At 57.5% G+C, this 17,808-nt stretch overlaps 1 protein-coding gene across 1 annotated transcript in view; it reads left to right on the top strand.

Annotated features, from left to right (window-relative positions):
• Nucleotides 1-17,808, top strand: part of LOC127036753 (immunoglobulin superfamily member 1-like) — a 75,427-nt gene that overhangs the window by 1,476 nt on the left and 56,143 nt on the right. Inside the window, exon 3 of the mRNA XM_050927941.1 lies at nt 3,380-3,673. Coding sequence (XP_050783898.1) covers nt 3,380-3,673 — 294 coding nt within the window. The remainder of the gene's footprint in view (nt 1-3,379; nt 3,674-17,808) is intronic.

The following is a 17,808-nucleotide window of genomic DNA, read 5'->3' on the forward strand; positions in this document are numbered from 1 at the left end:
GCGGTCGTACCAGACCTTCTGCTTCCACTGAGCCGTGGCTAGGTTTCCCCTGGCCAAGCCCATGAGCTCCACGAGCTCTTCCCGGAAAGCCAGTACATACTCCACCACTGATTCCCCGTGGGGAGAGGTCTTTCCCTCCCACTAGGCCCTCATCAAGTCCAGGGGCCCCCTCACCCTCCTCCCGCACAGCAACTCGAAAGGGGAGAACCCTGTGGATTCCTGGGGCACTTCCCTGTATGTGAACAGCAGGTGGGGTAAATACTTATCCCAGTCCTGCGGATGCTGGTCCATAAATGTTTTCAGCATCATCTTTAGGGTCCCATTGAATCTCTCCACCAGCCCATTGGACTGAGGGTGGTAGGCCGAGGCCCAGGTGTGTCGGACCCCAAGCTTCTCCCACAAGCACTGGAGCAGGGTTGACATGAAGTTCGACCCCTGGTCTGTAAGGACCTCCCTGGGGAACCCCACTCTGCTGAAGATGGTCAGCAGTGCATCTGCCACAGTGTCTGCTTCGATAGAGGACAAGGCCACTGCCTCGGGGTAGCACATAGCAAAATCTACCACCACCAGGATGTATTTCTTCCCTGCCCGGGTCACCCTGCTGAGGGGCCCCACTATGTCCACAGCCACCTTCTGGAAAGGCTCCTCTATGATGGGCAAAGGTCTCAGCAGGGCTTTACCCTTGTCCCGGGCCTTCCCTACCCTCTGGCAGGAGTCACAGGACCTGCAATACTGTCGGACAGTGTCAAAGACCCCAGGCCAGTAAAAGTTCTGCAGCAGCCTCTGCCTGGTGCGCTGGATGCCCTGACGGGGATATCGTGGGCCAAGTACAACAGTTTGCGGCGGTACCTCTGGGGAACCACCAACTACCTCCTAGCTTTCCAAGGTTCAGTTTGCCCCAAACCAGCCCATTTCCAGTACAGGAATCCCTTCTCCCACAGGAATCGCTCGCAGCGGTTCTCCCCCTGGAAGGACTGCTGTGGCCAGCCAGGGCCCTCGGCTTCTCCAGGGAGGGATCCTCCTGCAGCTCTGTCTGGAATTCAGCTGCTGGGTTGGGGGATACTGCCCTGGCTGGTGGTGCCTCAGGTTCCCCACTTTGGGGCAGAGGCTCTGGCCCAGCTCTGTTGAGCTCTACCCTCAGTGCTTCACTTTCCCCCTTCGGGAGGTCCCACATCCCTCGTTAGCTCTGGCTAAGGACCAGGGCGCTCTGTGTGCCATCTGGCCAGTTCTCCAAGTCATAGAATCAGAAGATAAGGGTTGGAAGGGACCTCAGGAGTTTCTAGTCCAACCCCCTGCTCAAAGCAGGACCAATCCCCAGACAGATTTTTATCCCAGTTCCCTGAATGGCCCCCTCAAGGACTGAACTCACAACCCTGGGTTCAGGAGGCCAATGCTCAAATCACTGAGCTCTCCCTCATTACCCCCTAGCACCTCGGTAGGTAGGTGATCGTGCACCCCAACCTCTTTGGGTCATGTTGTACTTAAAGTATTTCACAGGGTCTTTTCAGGGGGGATAAGGCAAAGCGCCACATTTATTAATTAAGATACTTGTATTAATTAACACTGTATCATATGCATCTGACCTATATTACACTCACACACACGCACACACACACACACACACACACACACACAAGCACACTCCGTCTTGTTGTTACCAACTAGTTGCTCCCCTTAACTGCACTGGCCAGGCGTGTTAGATAGGGGGTGGAGCCGGGCTTCTGCCGATCCGGATCAATGCTCCCATGTTGACAAGACGAGACCTGGTATCCTCTGCAAGACACCTCACATTTATAGCAGCTCCCCTCTCATGCAAATCTGCACCAGATGCAAAATCTGTGTCTGTGTCAGTCGGTTACCCGTGGCGCTTCCTTCTGGGTATTGTCTAAATGCTGCCACATGTATTTTCAAAGAAGGGGTTTTTTTCAAAAGAAGGTGCTCGCTTCTAACTTCCAAGGGCCTCAGTATGTCTGATCTTTAGTGAGCCCACTGCACAAGTTTTACTGTCCTTGGGTCTGGCTTCCATCCCCTCTCCAAGGGGTGCAACTGTCTGGAGGTGCTGCCTTCCACACCTTCCTCATTCACACCTCGTTCATTCAACAGGGCAATTGATTAAAAGGGGGCAGATCTTATTCTACTCCTGGGGAAAAGACATTTTTCTTCTGCCTGACCTATCCTTAGAGGCTATAGCATTATACCAATGCTCAATTCAAAGTTTCTGTATAAGGATTTGATACAAAGTTCCCATATCAAAGGACTTGATACAAAGTTGTATGAAAACAGGGGGTGGGGGTGTCACACATTGATAAACCCAATACAAGGTTATATGAAGAGCCATAATACAAAGTCATAGGAAAGTTAAGTGAAGATGCCTAATGCAGAGATTTATCTATACATCTCCCTCCGTTCACAGACTCTATTTCCAGGGCCAGCTCCAGGCACCTGCTGACCATGCTTGGGGAGGCACCTTGGGGTGGAGGGGTGCTCGGGTTTTCTTTTTTTTGGTTCAGCGAGGTGGTGCTGGAGGGTTTTTTTGGTTCGTTTTTGTTTCCGCTGGGCAGCGCTCGGAGGGGGGGCATGTTTCGGTGGCACGGCGCTTGGGGGGGGCTTGGGCGGCACGGCGCTTGGGGGGACGGGGGCTTGGGTGGCACGGCGCTCAGGGAGGTGGGGGCTTGGGTGGTGCGGCGCTCGAGGGGACGGGGGCTTGGGTGGCACGGCGCTCAGGGAGGCGGGGGCTTGGGCGGCGCGGCGCTCGAGGGGACGGGGGCTTGGGTGGCACGGTGCTCAAGTGGGTGGGGGCTTGGGCATCATGGCGCAGGGGGGCTTTGGCAGCTCGGGGGGGCAGGGGCTTGCGCGGTGCCACACTCGGGGGGTGGAGCTTCAGGTGGCGCGGCGCTGGGGGGGCTTTGGCAGCATTGCGCTTGGGGGGTGGGGTTTCGGGTAGTGTGGCGCTTGGGGGGGCGGGGGCTTCAGGAGGAGAGGCGCTCGGGGGTGCGGCTTTGGGTGGTGCGGCGCTCACGCAGGGTGGGGTGTTACGGCGAGGCGTCACTCTTTTTTTTTGCTTGGGGCGGCAAAAAAGTCAGAGCCGGTCCTGTCTATTTCCAACCACAGGGTGGGGGGCAGAGCTTCTGGGGGGCACAGGTCAGGCCCCCTGGCTGGCCTAAGGTGGGGCCGGGTGGGGCAGGTGATCTCTCATGCAGTTGGGTCCTAAGCTACTTCTGAGTGAACCCCCTGCCCCCGAGCCCCATGGGCAGGCAGTGCCATCCCTGGTAGGCAACAGACTCCTAGAGAGGCCGAATGACCGATGGACTGAATTGGGGTGAGAGGAGGCAGGGGGCTGTGTCTCCCCTGTTTAACTCCTGTCTCTTGTTGAAAGCAGGGCATGAATTTCTCAAACCCACCATCTGGGTGAGCCCCAGCAGAGTGGTGGCGCTCCGGGGAAACGTCACCATCCGCTGTGAGGGTCGGTACCTGGGCATGGAGTTCGTTCTGCGTAAAGCTGGACACCCGAACCAGCAGGTGCAGTCGGTGGTACCTGAAGGGAAAATGGCTGAATTTCCCATCACCAGTGTTGGCCAGGAAGATGGAGGGAGCTACACCTGCAACTATCGCTCCATAATGGAACCGAGTCGCTCATCCTATCCCAGCGACCCCGTTGAGATCATTGTAGGAGGTGAGGGAGGGGCCTGGCTTAGTGGCCTGGCTCCCAGCCCCACACCCAGACAGACCCACAGCGGGTCTCTGCACAGATGGGACTGTTAGAGCCAGGCTCTGCCCTGAGCCCTGGGCCCAGCAGAGGGGACACCCGGCCAGGAAGCGGGGATGGAGTCTCTGGTGGGTTCCCCAGCCACGGGGGAGAAGCAGCTGCTGGAGATTTGGGGCAGAGGAAGGGGAGATCCCTGCCCCCAGAGGGAACTGCGGATCGGGGTGGGGTGGGGGCTTTTCCCAGGCAACACATCGGTTATGGAGTGATGGACGGAGCTGAAGGTTATAAACCTCAGTGTATAGTAGAGACTTGCACCATGCCCTACAAATCGGGGGTGGTGCTGTGCACAGAACTCGGGAGTCCTGGCCCCCATCCTCCCTGCTCTCACCCACTAGACCCCATTCTCCTCCCAGAGTCAGGGAGAGAACCCAGGAGTCCTGGCTCCAATCCTCCCTGCTCTCCCCACTAGATCCCACTCCCCTCTGTCAAAGTCAGAGTCAGGACTCACAATTTGTGAGGGCTTGTCTACATCACAAAGTTGCACCACTGGTGAGGGGATTACAGCGCTGCAACTTAGGAGGTGTACACATCTGCAGGGCATCACCAGCGCTGCAACTCCCTGTTTGCAGCGCTGGCCGTACTCTCGTTTTGTCTCGGGTGTAGAGGATCCAGCGCTGGTGATCCAGCGCTGGTAATCAAGTGTAGACACTTACCAGCGCTTTTCTTGACCTCCGTGGAATAAGCAGGTATCGCAGCATACCTGAGGAAGCCTCTCTGGTAATCAAGCAGGTCTCCTTCCCCGGTTTGCTCTCGCGTTCCCTGAACCCCCGAGCAAGCAGGTCTCCTTCCCTGCGGTTTGCAGGGGGGTTCGGGGAACGCGAGAGCAAACCGCGGGGAAGCAGGTCTCCTTCCCCAGTTTGCTCTCGCGTTCCTCGAACCCCCGTGCAAGCAGGTCTCCTTCCCTGCGGTTTGCTCTCGCGTTCCCCGAACCCCCCTTGAAGCCACCCAACAGCGCTGCAGTGTGGCCACATCTAACACCACTTGCAGCGCTGGTTGCTGTAAGTGTGGCCACTCTGCAGCGCTGGCCCTATACAGCTGTACTAATACAGCTGTAACAACCAGCGCTGCAAAATTGTAGATGTAGACTACTCTGTTTTATTAGCACAGCGCTCTGCTAATGCACCCAGACAAGGTGAGCACCACGCAAAACCCACACTACCTTATTTTACACAGATAAAAGGGCACAAACTTAACAAGAGGACAAAGGAACCAGAAGTGACATGCTTACCGGAGGCCAGACATGCATAGTTAATTTCCTTACTAACTTTTACCAATCTCCAGCTAATGTTCCACCATTAGCTTAAGTGGACTCATTGTTTATGCCTTAATGTTTCTTTTCCTGACACCTGTATCTCAACATTCCTTATTTCTGCTTAAAGGGACATACAGCGTTTCTTTAATCCTTTTGATTTTTACAATATAATTTATTCTACTTTCACACCTCCCAGAGCTAGGGAGAGAACCCAGGAGTCCTGGCTCCCAGCAGAGAAGCCAGGGAGTGACTGGACGTGGAGACTGTCCTGTCCTGTCACCCGCTGGGGAGCAGAGCTCTGGGCCCCCAGGGGCTGGGGTTGTTCCCTGTCTCATGCTGTAGCCCAGGGCTCAGAGGAAACTCTGGCCCCTGTGAAAAGGCATCCAGGAGCCCGTCCCCAGGGCCACCGGATCTGACCCACCACTGAGGCCGCGGGGTGAGGACAGGCCCCAGGACTGAGTGACGGGGCCTGTGTCTCATGGCCTGTCTGCTTCCCACTGCAGAGCCCAGCTACCCCAAACCCAATATCTCTGGGATCCCCAGCAGAGGGGTCTCTGTGGGGGGAGCCATGGCCATCTGGTGTCGGAGGCAGAGCCAGGGCATGCGGTTCGTGCTGAATAAAGAGGGACGTCATTTCCCAGCTGTGGATTCAGACGGGTTTGGGGCTGTGTTTCCCATCAGCAACTTGAGCTGGGAGGACAGCGGGAGCTACAGCTGCTCCTATCACAGCAGATCGGAACCATTCGCCGTGTCGGACCCCAGCGACCCCGTGGAGCTGGTGGTGAGAGGTGAGGGGCCCGGCTAGACATCCCTGTTCCCAGCCCCACCCCCAGCCAGACCCTCACGGGAGCTCGGTGCCAATGGGACACTCAGGGCCAGGATCTGCCCTGAGCCCTGACCCCACAGAGGGGACGCCCGGCCGGGGAGCAGGGACGGAGTCACAGGGTGCCCCAGCCAGGGGGGGAGCAGCAGCCCCTGGAGACTCAGGGCAGGGAGGCTACTTTAATGCTGCCCCTTGTGTGTAGGAACCGTGAGTCTCTATTTAATCCCGTGATCCCATCCCCTCTGTTCTCCAGGCCCCGCCCCAGGCAGTGCCCCGACCAGAGCTGAATGAGGCAGGGGCTGCAGGAGGAGCGGTGGCTTGGTGGACATGGTGCTAGGGTGGGACCCAGGAGATCTGGACCAGCTTCTGGCACGACCACAGACTCTGTGTCATGGGAGCACATTGCAGTTTTAAGAAGTGTCCTTCCTTGTGGGAGGGCCTCAATCTTGGGGGAATCTCAGGCCACGTGCCCACAATCTGAGATGCCCACAGTTAGCGAAGACCTCTGCAAACGCTGGCCTCAATAGCGCTGCAGCCCTTGTGCTGAGGGAGCATGCAGGGGCCACATCATGATCAGGGCCCCATTGTGCCAGGTGCTGCATAAACACAGAGTGAAGAGAGTCCCTGCCCCTGGGAGCTCACTAAAGAATGCGAATCTGTTTGTGCCTCCGTTTCCCCCTGTAGAATGGGGATAAAGATGCCTTGCTGACTCTCTTCCTGAGAGCTCCCCCAGCCCTGAGACCACTGCAGGTAGTGAGACCTCCTCCCGTCCTAGTGCTCAGGCTTCCCCTGCCCCCTCCCACTCCCTCGTGCTTCTGTGGGGGACCAAGGTCGGGGTGCTGGGGCTTCTTGCAGCCTGCTTGCCCGGCGTCTGATCCACCACTGGTTGTGAAGGGTGGGGGGCTATATCTGAGTTGGTGTTTCAGCCCCTCCCTCCACCCTGACAGACGCTGATTCTATTCCCGCAGAGGGAACCGACCTGATCCAGCCTGGAGCGGTGCCGGCTCCCACCCACCCGGGCAGCACGGGGCCAGGTACCGGGCTGGGGTGGAATCTACTGAGTCACAGATTATGGGGCAGGTTCTCCCAGTGGTTGCCCAATGGGAGGGATGGAGGCTTTTTTCAGGGTCAGTGACTCCCCCATCCCCCCGCAGACTGATTTGGGAGGGGAGCAAAGCCTCCTGCTCGGACACAAACCAGCTACTAACAGGGCAGCCGGAGGCTTCCTCTGGGGGCAGCTGGGCCCATTAGTGGCCATGTGTGTGAGGAGGGGCCTGGAGCTCCCTGCAAAGCCACCAGGAGAGCCAGCATGGGAGGTGGGTGGGATACCGGGCTAGATGGGCCTGTTGGCCTGAGCCGGTGTGGCCATGAGGAAGGGGGTGAAATGCCTTAGAAATGACAGCCAGGCTGGATCAGACAGTGCCCCCTAGCGCCGTACTGGGGCAATGGGGTCAGCCCTGACGGATGGGGAGAGTGCCCCCTACTGAGCCCCTCACCCTGAGGCCCAGCACCCCCAATGCAACCAATCCCCCAAATCTTGTTGGCTCTGATCTCACCTGATTCCCTGGGACCCCCCAACATCCTCCCCATAGAATTTTCTGTTGCCTGCGCCCTGAGGTGTCCCAGCCCCTTGGGCACTGCCAGGGGTGAGGGAAACAGACCAGCCGCTCACAGCCTACTGCTGTTTCCCAGGTGAATCAAAACCACTGGTTCTGACTTGGCCCATCATCGCCGGGGTGAGCACAGTGGCCGCCATCCTCTTCTTCGTCCTTGTGGCCTTCGTCTGCTTCAGAAAAATCCGAGCCAGTGAGTGCCCTGCCCAGCGAGGGAAGGGTTAAACCTGCCACTAAGCAGGGTGGAATGGGGTCACAGCTTGGATGGGGGATTGTGCCGGGAAAGTCAATTATGGGTGGGCTCAGGGGCTCACCAGGGGGTTCTGCTGCATGGGTAATCCCTGTGCACACAGCTGTCCCGCCCCAGAGGGGCTGCATTTAACCAGTCGCCACACCCCTCCCCAGAGGTGGCTGCATCTCAGCACCAGGTGAAGGGGTCCCTGTATAAGGAGCCACCGGCACTGAGCCCCTCAGGTTCATGGGGTGCCAGGGGAGCTGACTGGCCTGTGGATCAGGTTCGTGCATGCTATGGCAGGGTTCTCAAACTTGGGGTCAGGACCCCTCAGGGAATGGCAAGGTTTCTCCATGGTGGGGTCACGAGCTGTCAGCCTCCACTCCAAACCCTGCTTTGCATCCAGCATTTATAATGGTGTTAAATACATAAATACAAATAAATTAAACACTTTTTAATATATAAGGGGAGTCGCACTCAGAGGTTTGCTGGGTGAAAAGGATCATCAATAAAAATTTTTTTAGAGCCACTGAGCTATGGTGTTGTGCTGCCCCCTGCTGGACAGGCCCAGCCCAGCAGGGATCCAGGCTCAGCACCAGGAGCAAAGGGGAGCCCCCCAGGCACCCCCATCCCTGCTGCCTGTGTGGGGTGAGTGGCTGGCACTGGTACCAGGGGATCCCGATCGGCTCATGGGCGATTCTGGTTTGTGTCCCTCTGCAGGAAAAGGAGCCGCACCGAGACTGAGCAGGTACGAACCTGGATCCTCCCCCTCCTGATCGACCTGCCGGGGTCACAGGGCTCCTGGGTTCTGTCCCCGGCTCTGGGGGGAGTGGGGGTTTGGGGGCCAGGACTCCTCAGAGATGCTCTGGGCCTGCTGACACTGGAGGGGCATGACCCCAGAACAGCTGGAGTCACCCCACCCACCACCCACCCCGGAAAGCAGTGACACCCCCCCCCCCATACAGCTCCTAGCTGTTCCTCTGTTCCAGCCTCTGCCTCTCCCTGTCCAGCAGCTCCCCAGCTTGGCTGCTCCGTGAGGCAGGATGGGGGACTCTCTGGGAGTGATGGGGAATCTCCCTGCGGATGGGGGGATATGACATTTACAAGTGGATTTTCTCTCTTTTAGCACCAGCCCCTTGGGGGTGTTGAAGGCCCCGGATCAGCAAGACTCGATCTGTGAGTAACACAACCAAGGAGATACCAGGGTGGGGCAGGACCCCTGGAGAGGGGTGGAGCTTGTGGGGGCTCCACCCATATGGGGCAGGGCCTGATTTACAGCTGCTGCTGGGTGGCACTAAGCAGAGGGCCCCAGAGGTAGCCGGTGTCAGCTAAGCTTCTTGCCTTTTTCCCCACCAGCCTCCCCTCCCCCTCTAGTTCAGGGACTCCCTCTGTGTGTCCCCCTTTCTCCCCCCAGGCCTGGAGCTTTGTGTGTCTCCCCTTCACTTCACCCAGGCATCCTGATTCCCAGCCCCCCTGCCCCGCCATAACTCCCTAGACTCTGCTGCCATCTCTGTGCCTCAGTTTTCCTCTCTGTAACATGGAACTAATGACCCTGGCCCATGCTGTGGGGTGGGGGATGGGTGGCTGTGCTGGGCTCTGAACCCCCTGGCTGGATACAGGGGTCAGAGCTGGGTGTGCGGTTCTGCTCTGGGCTGGCCGGGGGTGCAGCTCAGCTGGTGTCTCTGTTTCGCAGACTCCTCCATCGATGACGAGAAAGAGCCGCAGACCCTGGTAAGTGTCCTCTGTTCCCCCATGGGGCCTGACCCCCAACCCTGACCCACATGGGCCCCACTCAGCTTATCTGGCACACTCAGTATTTTGGGGTGGGAGTCAGGTTGCTGGGAGGGGCTTATGGGATCGATCACGGAGTCCCCGGGTGATGCTCTGGAACTGCTCCCCACCAAGCCAGTCAGGACTTTGGGGAGCCTCCTCTCCCTTGGAGAAGACTGTCTCCAGGGCAAGAAGCTCACACGGCTTCACTTCCTGGGTCTGACCTTGGAGCATTCAGCATCCTCTGCCCCTCCGTGCATTTCCCACAGCGAGCCCGCCCCAGCGGGGTCCTGGGGAAGCCAGAGGGTCCTGCGCCCCCACTTCACAGTCAGACGTGACTCTCAGCCAGCCAGTCACACAGAGGTTTATTCGATGACAGGAACACGGTCTAAAACAGAGCTTGTAGGTACAGAGAACAGGACCCCTCAGCCGGGTCCATTCTGGGGGCAGTGAGTCAGACACTCATGTCTGCACTTCACTCCTCGTCCCCAGCCAGCCCCAGACTGACACCCCCTCCAACCCCTCCTGCTCTGGGCTTTGTCTCTTTCCCAGGCCAAGAGGTCACCTGATCTCTTTGTTCTCCAACACCTTCAGTTGGCATCTTTGCAGGGGAGCGGCCCAGGCCATTAGTTGCCAGGAGACAGAGTGTCGGCCATTCTCTGTGCAGACACCATCACAGGGGCCTTCTTGGGCTCTGCAACAATTACACCCTGATTGCCCCACCTAGATACCTGAGAAATGCATAGGGGAAACTGAGGCACCCACACAGTATTCAGAAAAAACATTAAGAACATTCCCACTTCATCACAGGATCGCCAGCTGGGATTGCAGAGGTGTGTGTGTGCGTGTGTGCATGTGTATGTCCCTGTCACCCCCTGCTGGAGGGGACAAGCCCTGGTCTGTGTGAATGTGTGTGTGTGGTGGGGGTTGGTTATACACACACACACACACACACACACTCCAGTCACTTTCTCCCCTTGCATCCTCAGGAGCCCAACCCTGGTGCCGACAGACTCACCTACGCCGAGCTGGACAACCAGGTGCTGCAGGCCAAGCGGGGGGCCAAGCCCCCTTCCCCGGAGCCTGCCCAGCCCAGCATGTATGCTGCAATCAACGTGAACTGGGGGGCCCCGTGGTAAGAGACCCCCACAGTCATGGGGCGCCGGCCCACAGGATGCGACAGACTTTAAGGCCAGTAGGGTCCATCCTGATCATCTGGTCTGAGCTGCTGATCGCAGGCCACAGAGCCTCACCCACCCACTCCTGTAGCAGACCCCCAGTGTCCGGCTGAGTCACTGACGGCCTCAAATCATGGGTTAAAGACTTTAAGTTACAGAGAATCCAGCACTGGCATTAGTTTAAACCTGCCAGTGCCCCGCGCCCCAGGCTGCAGACGAAGGTAAACCCCCCCCAGGGTCTCTGCCAATCTGACCTGGGGCAGGGAAATTCCTTCCTGACCTCAGATACGGCAACCAGTTAGACCCTGAGCACGTGGGCAGGACCCACCATCCAGACACCTGGGGGCGGATTCTCTGTAGTAACTCAGAGCCCTCCCCAGCGAGTGTCCCGTCTCTGGCCGTTGGAGAGATTTGCTGCTAGCAGTTGCGGATTGGCTCCATGCCCTTGTGGGATATCTCCTCATCCCGTCCCCTCCAGAAACGTCTCACGCTCAGTCTTGAAGCCAGTTATGAGCCTTGGGAGGCTGCTCCAGAACTTGACTCCTCTGATGTTTGGGCCTTGTCTACACTGCAGAGTGTTATCCACAAAAAGCGCCATGATCACATCGCTATTGCACGTTCACACTGTGCTTCCTCTGCCGGCAGAGCGCCTCCACGTTTGATGCTCCAGCGCCGACAGCGAGAGCAGTGCATTGTGGGTAGCTATCCCACCATGCTACTCGGCACCTTCTGCAGCTAGGACTTGTGGGAAGGCAGGAGGGAATCGCAGCACGTCATGGGGGCAGGCTCAGCGTCCCATGCTGCGTTATTTTCTGTCCCAGCATCCCCTGCTGTTCCGACTGCGTTTCGCGGCATTTTCCAACGGCCCCTGTTTCCGGTGCACCCGCCATCCCGGTGTGAAAGGATGGATCCTGCCTGGCTCTCTGCTGCTGTGAACGCAGAGCAGCTGGCCAGGCCGTATGTCCTGAGCTCCCAGTCTGAACAGGAACCAGAGCTGCCCGAGCTGCTGTGTGCCATGGAAAGAAACAACACCAGGTTCCTCCTGGCATTCAGGGAGAGGCTGCACGAGGTGGAGCGTCGCTTTGGGGCTCGGGAAACAAGCGCTGAGTGGTGGGATCACATTGTTATGCAGGTCTGGGATAAGCGATGTGTGGGGCGGGGGCACGCGGGGTCACATGGCCCCCCACAGATTTCTGCCAGGGTGCGAGTTGGCCTCTGCGTGGGAAAGGCACCAGCAGCGAGTGCTCCCACTGAGACCCACTAGGCATTGCCCAGAGCTGGAAAGTGAGGCTGGGCTGGCAGTGCAGCTCTCTGCCAGAGGGGGCCTGGGGAAGCTGGCTGAGTCCCCTGCCTTCCTCGCCCGGCAGCTGCATGGCCCTGTGAGAATAACTCTTCTTTACGGGTGACACGGGTCTGGTGAACTGAGTATTAATCCAGCAGGGAAATGTATGTACCTGCTCGAGTGCGGGTCTGGAGTAGCCTGCGTGGATGCGCAGAAGGGAGCTCAGGGAGTCGGGGCAATGAGGGGGGAGGCAGCGGGGGCCAGGGGTGATATGGAGGTTGGGGGGTTGGGGGAGAGAGCAGGGGCCAAGGCGCCAAAATACGTTTGCCTGGGGCATCATTTTCCCGAAGGATGACCCTGGCAGGACCGGCCTTAAGTGTGGGTGAGGTGGGCGACCGCCCAGGCACCATGGTCATGATGATGTTGCTGGAGGGGCCTTGGCAGTCACCAGGAAGCCGGCCGTGGCTGTGGTGGTGCTGGTGGTGGGCATCTTTGCAACCCCCCCACCCCACTATCTGCAGTTACCACTCACCCGGTCTGGGACGATGAACCGCGGCTACAGAATGGTCGGATGCAGGAAGCCCCCTCCCTGGGCCTGCGTGCAGAGCTCGCCCCAGCCCTGCAGCGCAAGGACACCCAGATGAGAGACGTCTCTTGTGGAGAAGCGCCCGGTGATCGCTCTGTGGACACTGGCGATTCCAGACTGCTCCCGGTCAGTCGTGAATCCGCAGGAAGTGGGGAAGTCGACCGCAGGTGCCGCGTTAACACTAGCGCACGGAGCCGTTAATCGCACCTCGCCGCGAAGGACCGTGACTCTCAGCAATGTGCGTGAAATAGCGGAGGGGCTTTGCACAATGGGATTCCCTAATTGTGGCACGGCAATAGAGGGAACACAGGTTCCAATTTTTGCCCCGGACCATCTTGCGATGGACACATCAGTAGGAAGGGGGACTTCTCCAGGGTGTTGCAGGCACCTGTGGGTCACTGTGGGTGTTTCACTGACCCCAGCGCAGGGTGCTCTGGGAAGGAGCATGATGCTCACATCGTCAGGAACACTGGCCTGGACAGAAAGCTGCAAGCAGGGACTTTCTTTCCACACCAGAAGATTCCAGTGGGGGTGTTGAAATGCCCAGAGTGATCCTGGGAGACCCGGTGTAGCCCTTACTCCCAGGGCTCATGGAGCCTGACACGAACCCTGGACAGCAGCAAGGAGCCCTTCAAACCCAGGCTGAGCAGGTGCAGCACAACCGTGGGGGGAACCAACCCGACCCAGCCTGGAACTGCGCCAGCTGGGCCAGGTACTGGGAGAGGGGACTCACCATAGAACCAGCCCTGGAAACAGGCTCATGGTATCTAAGGAGCCGCCCCTGGGAGCTGGGGCTGGTTGGGTGGGATGGGGGCAGTGATTCCTGATGCATGGGCCCAGACACTGGGGGGAGGTGCAACCCCCCACCCTTCCCTCACCACCTGACCCCCAGCTCTCCTGATACCTCCTGCCCTGCAGGTCGCTGCCAGGGAGCTGGTGGGGGCATCCCAGGGGTGGGAGCAGGATCTGGGGGACCAGGCTGTGGGGTTGGGCCCAGTTGGGTGCCTGAGTCCTGGGGCAATAACCCCCCCTTCTTGGGCTGCATGACGTCCCCCTGGCAATAGGAGTGAGCATTACTCAGAATTCCCTCTGCTGTTTCTTCCCTTCCCCCCACTGGGGTCTCAGGGGACCCCCCGACCCACCCCCCAATAGACGTCCTGCTGCATCTGGCTGGGCCCTGGGCACCGCCGGGACATGGGGGGCAGCGGGTAACATACCAGCCTTCCTCAGCGTGCCCTGCTTGGCTGGGTTTGGTAGAAGCCAAGACAGCCTGGGACTGAAACTAGAAATATAGCATAACTCTGAGGTCCTGTTGTAATTATGCAAAGCAAGGGCCATTAAAGGTGGTTTAGCATGTTGAGGGCTCCCATTGACTAGGACAATTGGCTGTAGATGGCTCTGTTTTCCTGCGAGCCTCCACTGCCTACCTGATACTGGAATCCATCTTTAACCTGGTGCTTTTCCATTCAGAAGGAGGGATGGGAACCCAGAGAGACAAAGGATTCCTGCCTTGGGCCAAAGCTATAAAAGGGGGTGGAACAGAACAAAGAGGGCTGCCAGTCACGAGGAATCCCCTAGTTACCACCTGAGCTGGAGCTAACAAGGGCTGTACCTGGGGAAAGGCTCGGGCCCAGAGTAGGAAGGAGTCTAGTCTGTGAAAGAAGCTTATTGGCACATCTCTGAGGGTGAGATTTACCTGTTTTCAGTTTCTTAATGTATTAGGCTTAGACTTGTGGGTTTTGTTTTATTTTGTTTGGTAACTTACTTCGTTCTGTCTGTTATTACTTGGAACCACTTAAATCCTCCTTTTTATACTTAATAAAATCACTTTTGTTTATTAATTAACCCAGAGTAAGTGATTACTACCTGGGGGAGCAAACAGCTGTTCATATCTCTCTATCAGTGTTATAGAGGGAGAACAATTTATGAGTTTATCCTGTATAAGCAATAAAGAGTAAAACAAATTTATTGGGGGTTTGGATCCCATTGGGAGCTGGATGTCTGGGTGCTGGAGGTAGGTGACCTGCTGAGCAGTTTTGGGTTAAAGTCTGCAGCTTTGGTGGTGTGGACCACACCTGGGTCTGTGTTGCAGCTGGCTAGCATGTCTGGCTCAACAAGGCAGGGGTCTGGAGTCCCAAGCTGGCAGGGAAAATGGGCTCAGAGGGAGTCTCAGAACATCAGGTGACAGTGCCAAGGAGGTCTCTGTGACCGAACCTTCACAAGGTCCATCAATGGCTATTAGCCAGGATGGGCAGGGATGGTGTCCCTAGCAACTGTTTGCCAGAAGCTGGGAATGGGCGACAGGGGATGGATCACTGGATGATTCCCTGTTCTGTTCATTCCCTCTGGGGCACCTGGCATTGGCCATTGTTGGAAGACAGGATACTGGGCAAGATGGACCTTTGGTCTGACCCCATGTGGCCACTGTTATGTTCTTATCAGGCTTGTAGCAGTGACGGAATAAACTTCTGGCTTGTTAAATCTCTGGTTGTTTCCAAATAACTGGAAGGCCCTCAGGTCCTTGGTTAGATGCTCATAGTTCATAGTCCAGAGGTGTGAGCAGGAAAGAGGCAAAATGGAGATATCTCCAGGGCTTTTTATAGCTTCTGCCAAGTGAAAGGAAACCCATCGTTCTCCCATGGGAAATTACAGGGAACAAGATGGTGTCTGGAGTCACATGTCCGTGCGTGCTGCCCTCAGTCACAGTAGAGGCAGTCCCAGGAAAGGCCAGTCCGTGCAGACAGGCATCTCCCCTGGTCCATCGTGAGTTAAGTGCTCTTTGATGGGCAACTCAACTCGAATGGTTCCTTCACAATCTGCTGGCTAATCGCCTGGCTGTTGTTACCATAGGAGCCAACATCTGAAACACAGGTACATGGTTAATATTCATAACTTCAGATACAAAACCTCTCCATACACACCTCACTGGGATACTTTGTACAAGATTTGTTGAAATTATATAACAGTAGCAACAATGATCGATATGGTCATATTTTAATCAGATAACATCACACCCCCTCTTTGGCATATGGGGTTGCTCTGCTCCTCCCCATCCAGGGTATCAAAGTCCCACTGGACGACGGCCCCAGGCAGCCACTGCCCCGTGGCTGGTAGGGGAAGCCCGGCCCGCCTGCTACTCCAGGGTCCACCCCAGGGACCTACAACCACCAGCCAACCTTTGTCCTGTCCCAGACCTGGGCTCCTTCCTCTCCAACAGGGTCCTTCTCTGCCCTCCTTAGGTCCCCTTCCCTCGGGGCTGACACTCAGGGCATCTGTTCTCCCCGATTTCTTCCCTCCCCTCTCTAGGCCCAGAGACCTGGAAACCTTCACCCAGCAGCCCCTGTCTAGCTCCTGCTTTTACAGCCCCTCAGCCTGCCCCTCGCCCAGCCCAGCATCAGCATCAATTCAGCGTTGATCACCCCGACTCTCCGCTAGATGCCACCCGCCATGGGGTTCATGGGCCTTTTCTTTGGACTCAGGTCCTTAAAGAGATGTGGGAAGAGAAATTGGCTTCACCCTCGTGGCTGCCACCCCCTGTCTCCTGAGTGATTTAGCCACTGGCACTTCTGGGCCCCCCATGGTGGGTGTTTGGGGGGACCCAGTTGGGGGGAGCTGGGAGTTTGAGGGAAGTAGGTTGGGGGACTAGGGAGAGGGGTTGTAGGGAAAGGGGACAGGATAGGGGACAGGAGTTTGAGGGCAGACATGCTCCCTTCGTCAAGGTCAGAGCTGGGGGCAGGATTGTTGGGGAGTCTGAGGGGAGGGGGGGAGCCAGCATCCCCAAGTGCTGCCTGGGCTACCACTTCTACCCCCTGCAGCCTTCCCAGTCACTGCTCCCTCATCATCCCCCCTCAGCTGCAGCCCCCTCAGGGTCCTACATTTTCTTTTCTGTCCCCTCAGTGTCCCCCCCACAAACCCCCGTGCCCCACATTCCCAGCCCTAAGCATAGGCGCCAACTTCTCCTGGTGCAGGTGGGTCCTTGATCTCCCCCCGCCCGACTCCACCCCTGCCCCAGCACCTCCTGCCCCTGCCCCTCCCCCATTCCAACCCCTTCACCAAAGTCCCTGCCCCAGCACCTCCCACCCCTTAGCGCACTGCATTCCTGCTCCTCCCCCCTCCCTCCCACAGCTTGTTACACCACCAAACAGCTGTTTTGCAGCAGCAAGTGCTGGGAGGAGACATGGGGACACGGTGCGCTCATGGGAGGAGGAGGAGGTGGAGGTGAGCTGGGTTGGGTCGGGGAGCTTGGCTGCCGGTGAGTGCAGAGCACCCACCAATTTTTCCCTGTGGGTGCTCCAGCCCCAGAGCACTCACGTAGTTGGCGCCTGTGGGACCAATACCACATTCACCCCTCCTCCACCCTCTGCCCCTCTGGGCAGTCTGGGGTGGGGGGCAGGATTGTTCCCCACCTCCAGACTGAGGCGTTGGCCATCTTAGCCAGGGGCAGCATGGCCGCCTTGCAAGGGCTGCACGGGGGTGGCCATGTCAACTGAGGACAGCCAGGGGCTTCCTTCCCTTGGAAAGCGATGGGAGATGGCGGCCATGACTAGAAGGGGGGCTGTGAGGGGGGACAGGCTGGGGAGTCAGGCAGGAGTGGGGGGCTCAGGTCAGGGGGCTGGGAGAATGACCCTGCTTCACAATGTATCTACTGCTTGTCTCCCTCCTGCTCTGGGGGCCGGGGACAAAGGCTCCTGGGGAGCTGGTGAGTAGGGGGGTCGGGGCATTAGGGGACAAGAGGGCTGATTGAAGGAGGATCATTGGGACCCTTTCGCTGGGCAGCTGATGCAACTTTAATGCAGCCCCGGCCCGGCCCAGGGCTATGTGCGAGCACCGGAGGGCAACACTTAGTACAGCTTTGAAACTTCACCATGCCGAAGAAAAATGCTGCTTTTAGCCATCTTAATTTAAATAAAACAAGCACAGAAACAGTTTCCTTCCCTTGTCAAATCTTGGTTTTTATACTTTGCCTCGCTTTTATTAATAGTTTATGTTTGACACTGAACTGTTCTGTATTGGCTTGTTTTAAGTTATCTCTGCTGCCGTCTGATTGCTCACTTCCATTTCCAAGTGAGGGGTGTGGTTGGTTGGTCAGTTCATAACTCTCAGGTTCTACTGTAGTGATCGATGGAAGATTGAAGACAAGACCCTGTGGTCTCCTGGCTCCCAGCCCAATGCAGCTTCCCTAGTGCTGCAGGGTACACAGAGAGTGACCTCTTCCTCTTCCCCACAGAGACATAGACAAGCCGTGAGCTGCTTGATGCTTTGCCAGGCTGATGGGCCCAGGGCTTCCTGGGTTTTGCAGGGACCTC

Source organism: Gopherus flavomarginatus, chromosome 18 (assembly GCF_025201925.1).
Source record: "Gopherus flavomarginatus isolate rGopFla2 chromosome 18, rGopFla2.mat.asm, whole genome shotgun sequence".
Taxonomy (NCBI): Eukaryota; Metazoa; Chordata; order Testudines; family Testudinidae; genus Gopherus; species Gopherus flavomarginatus.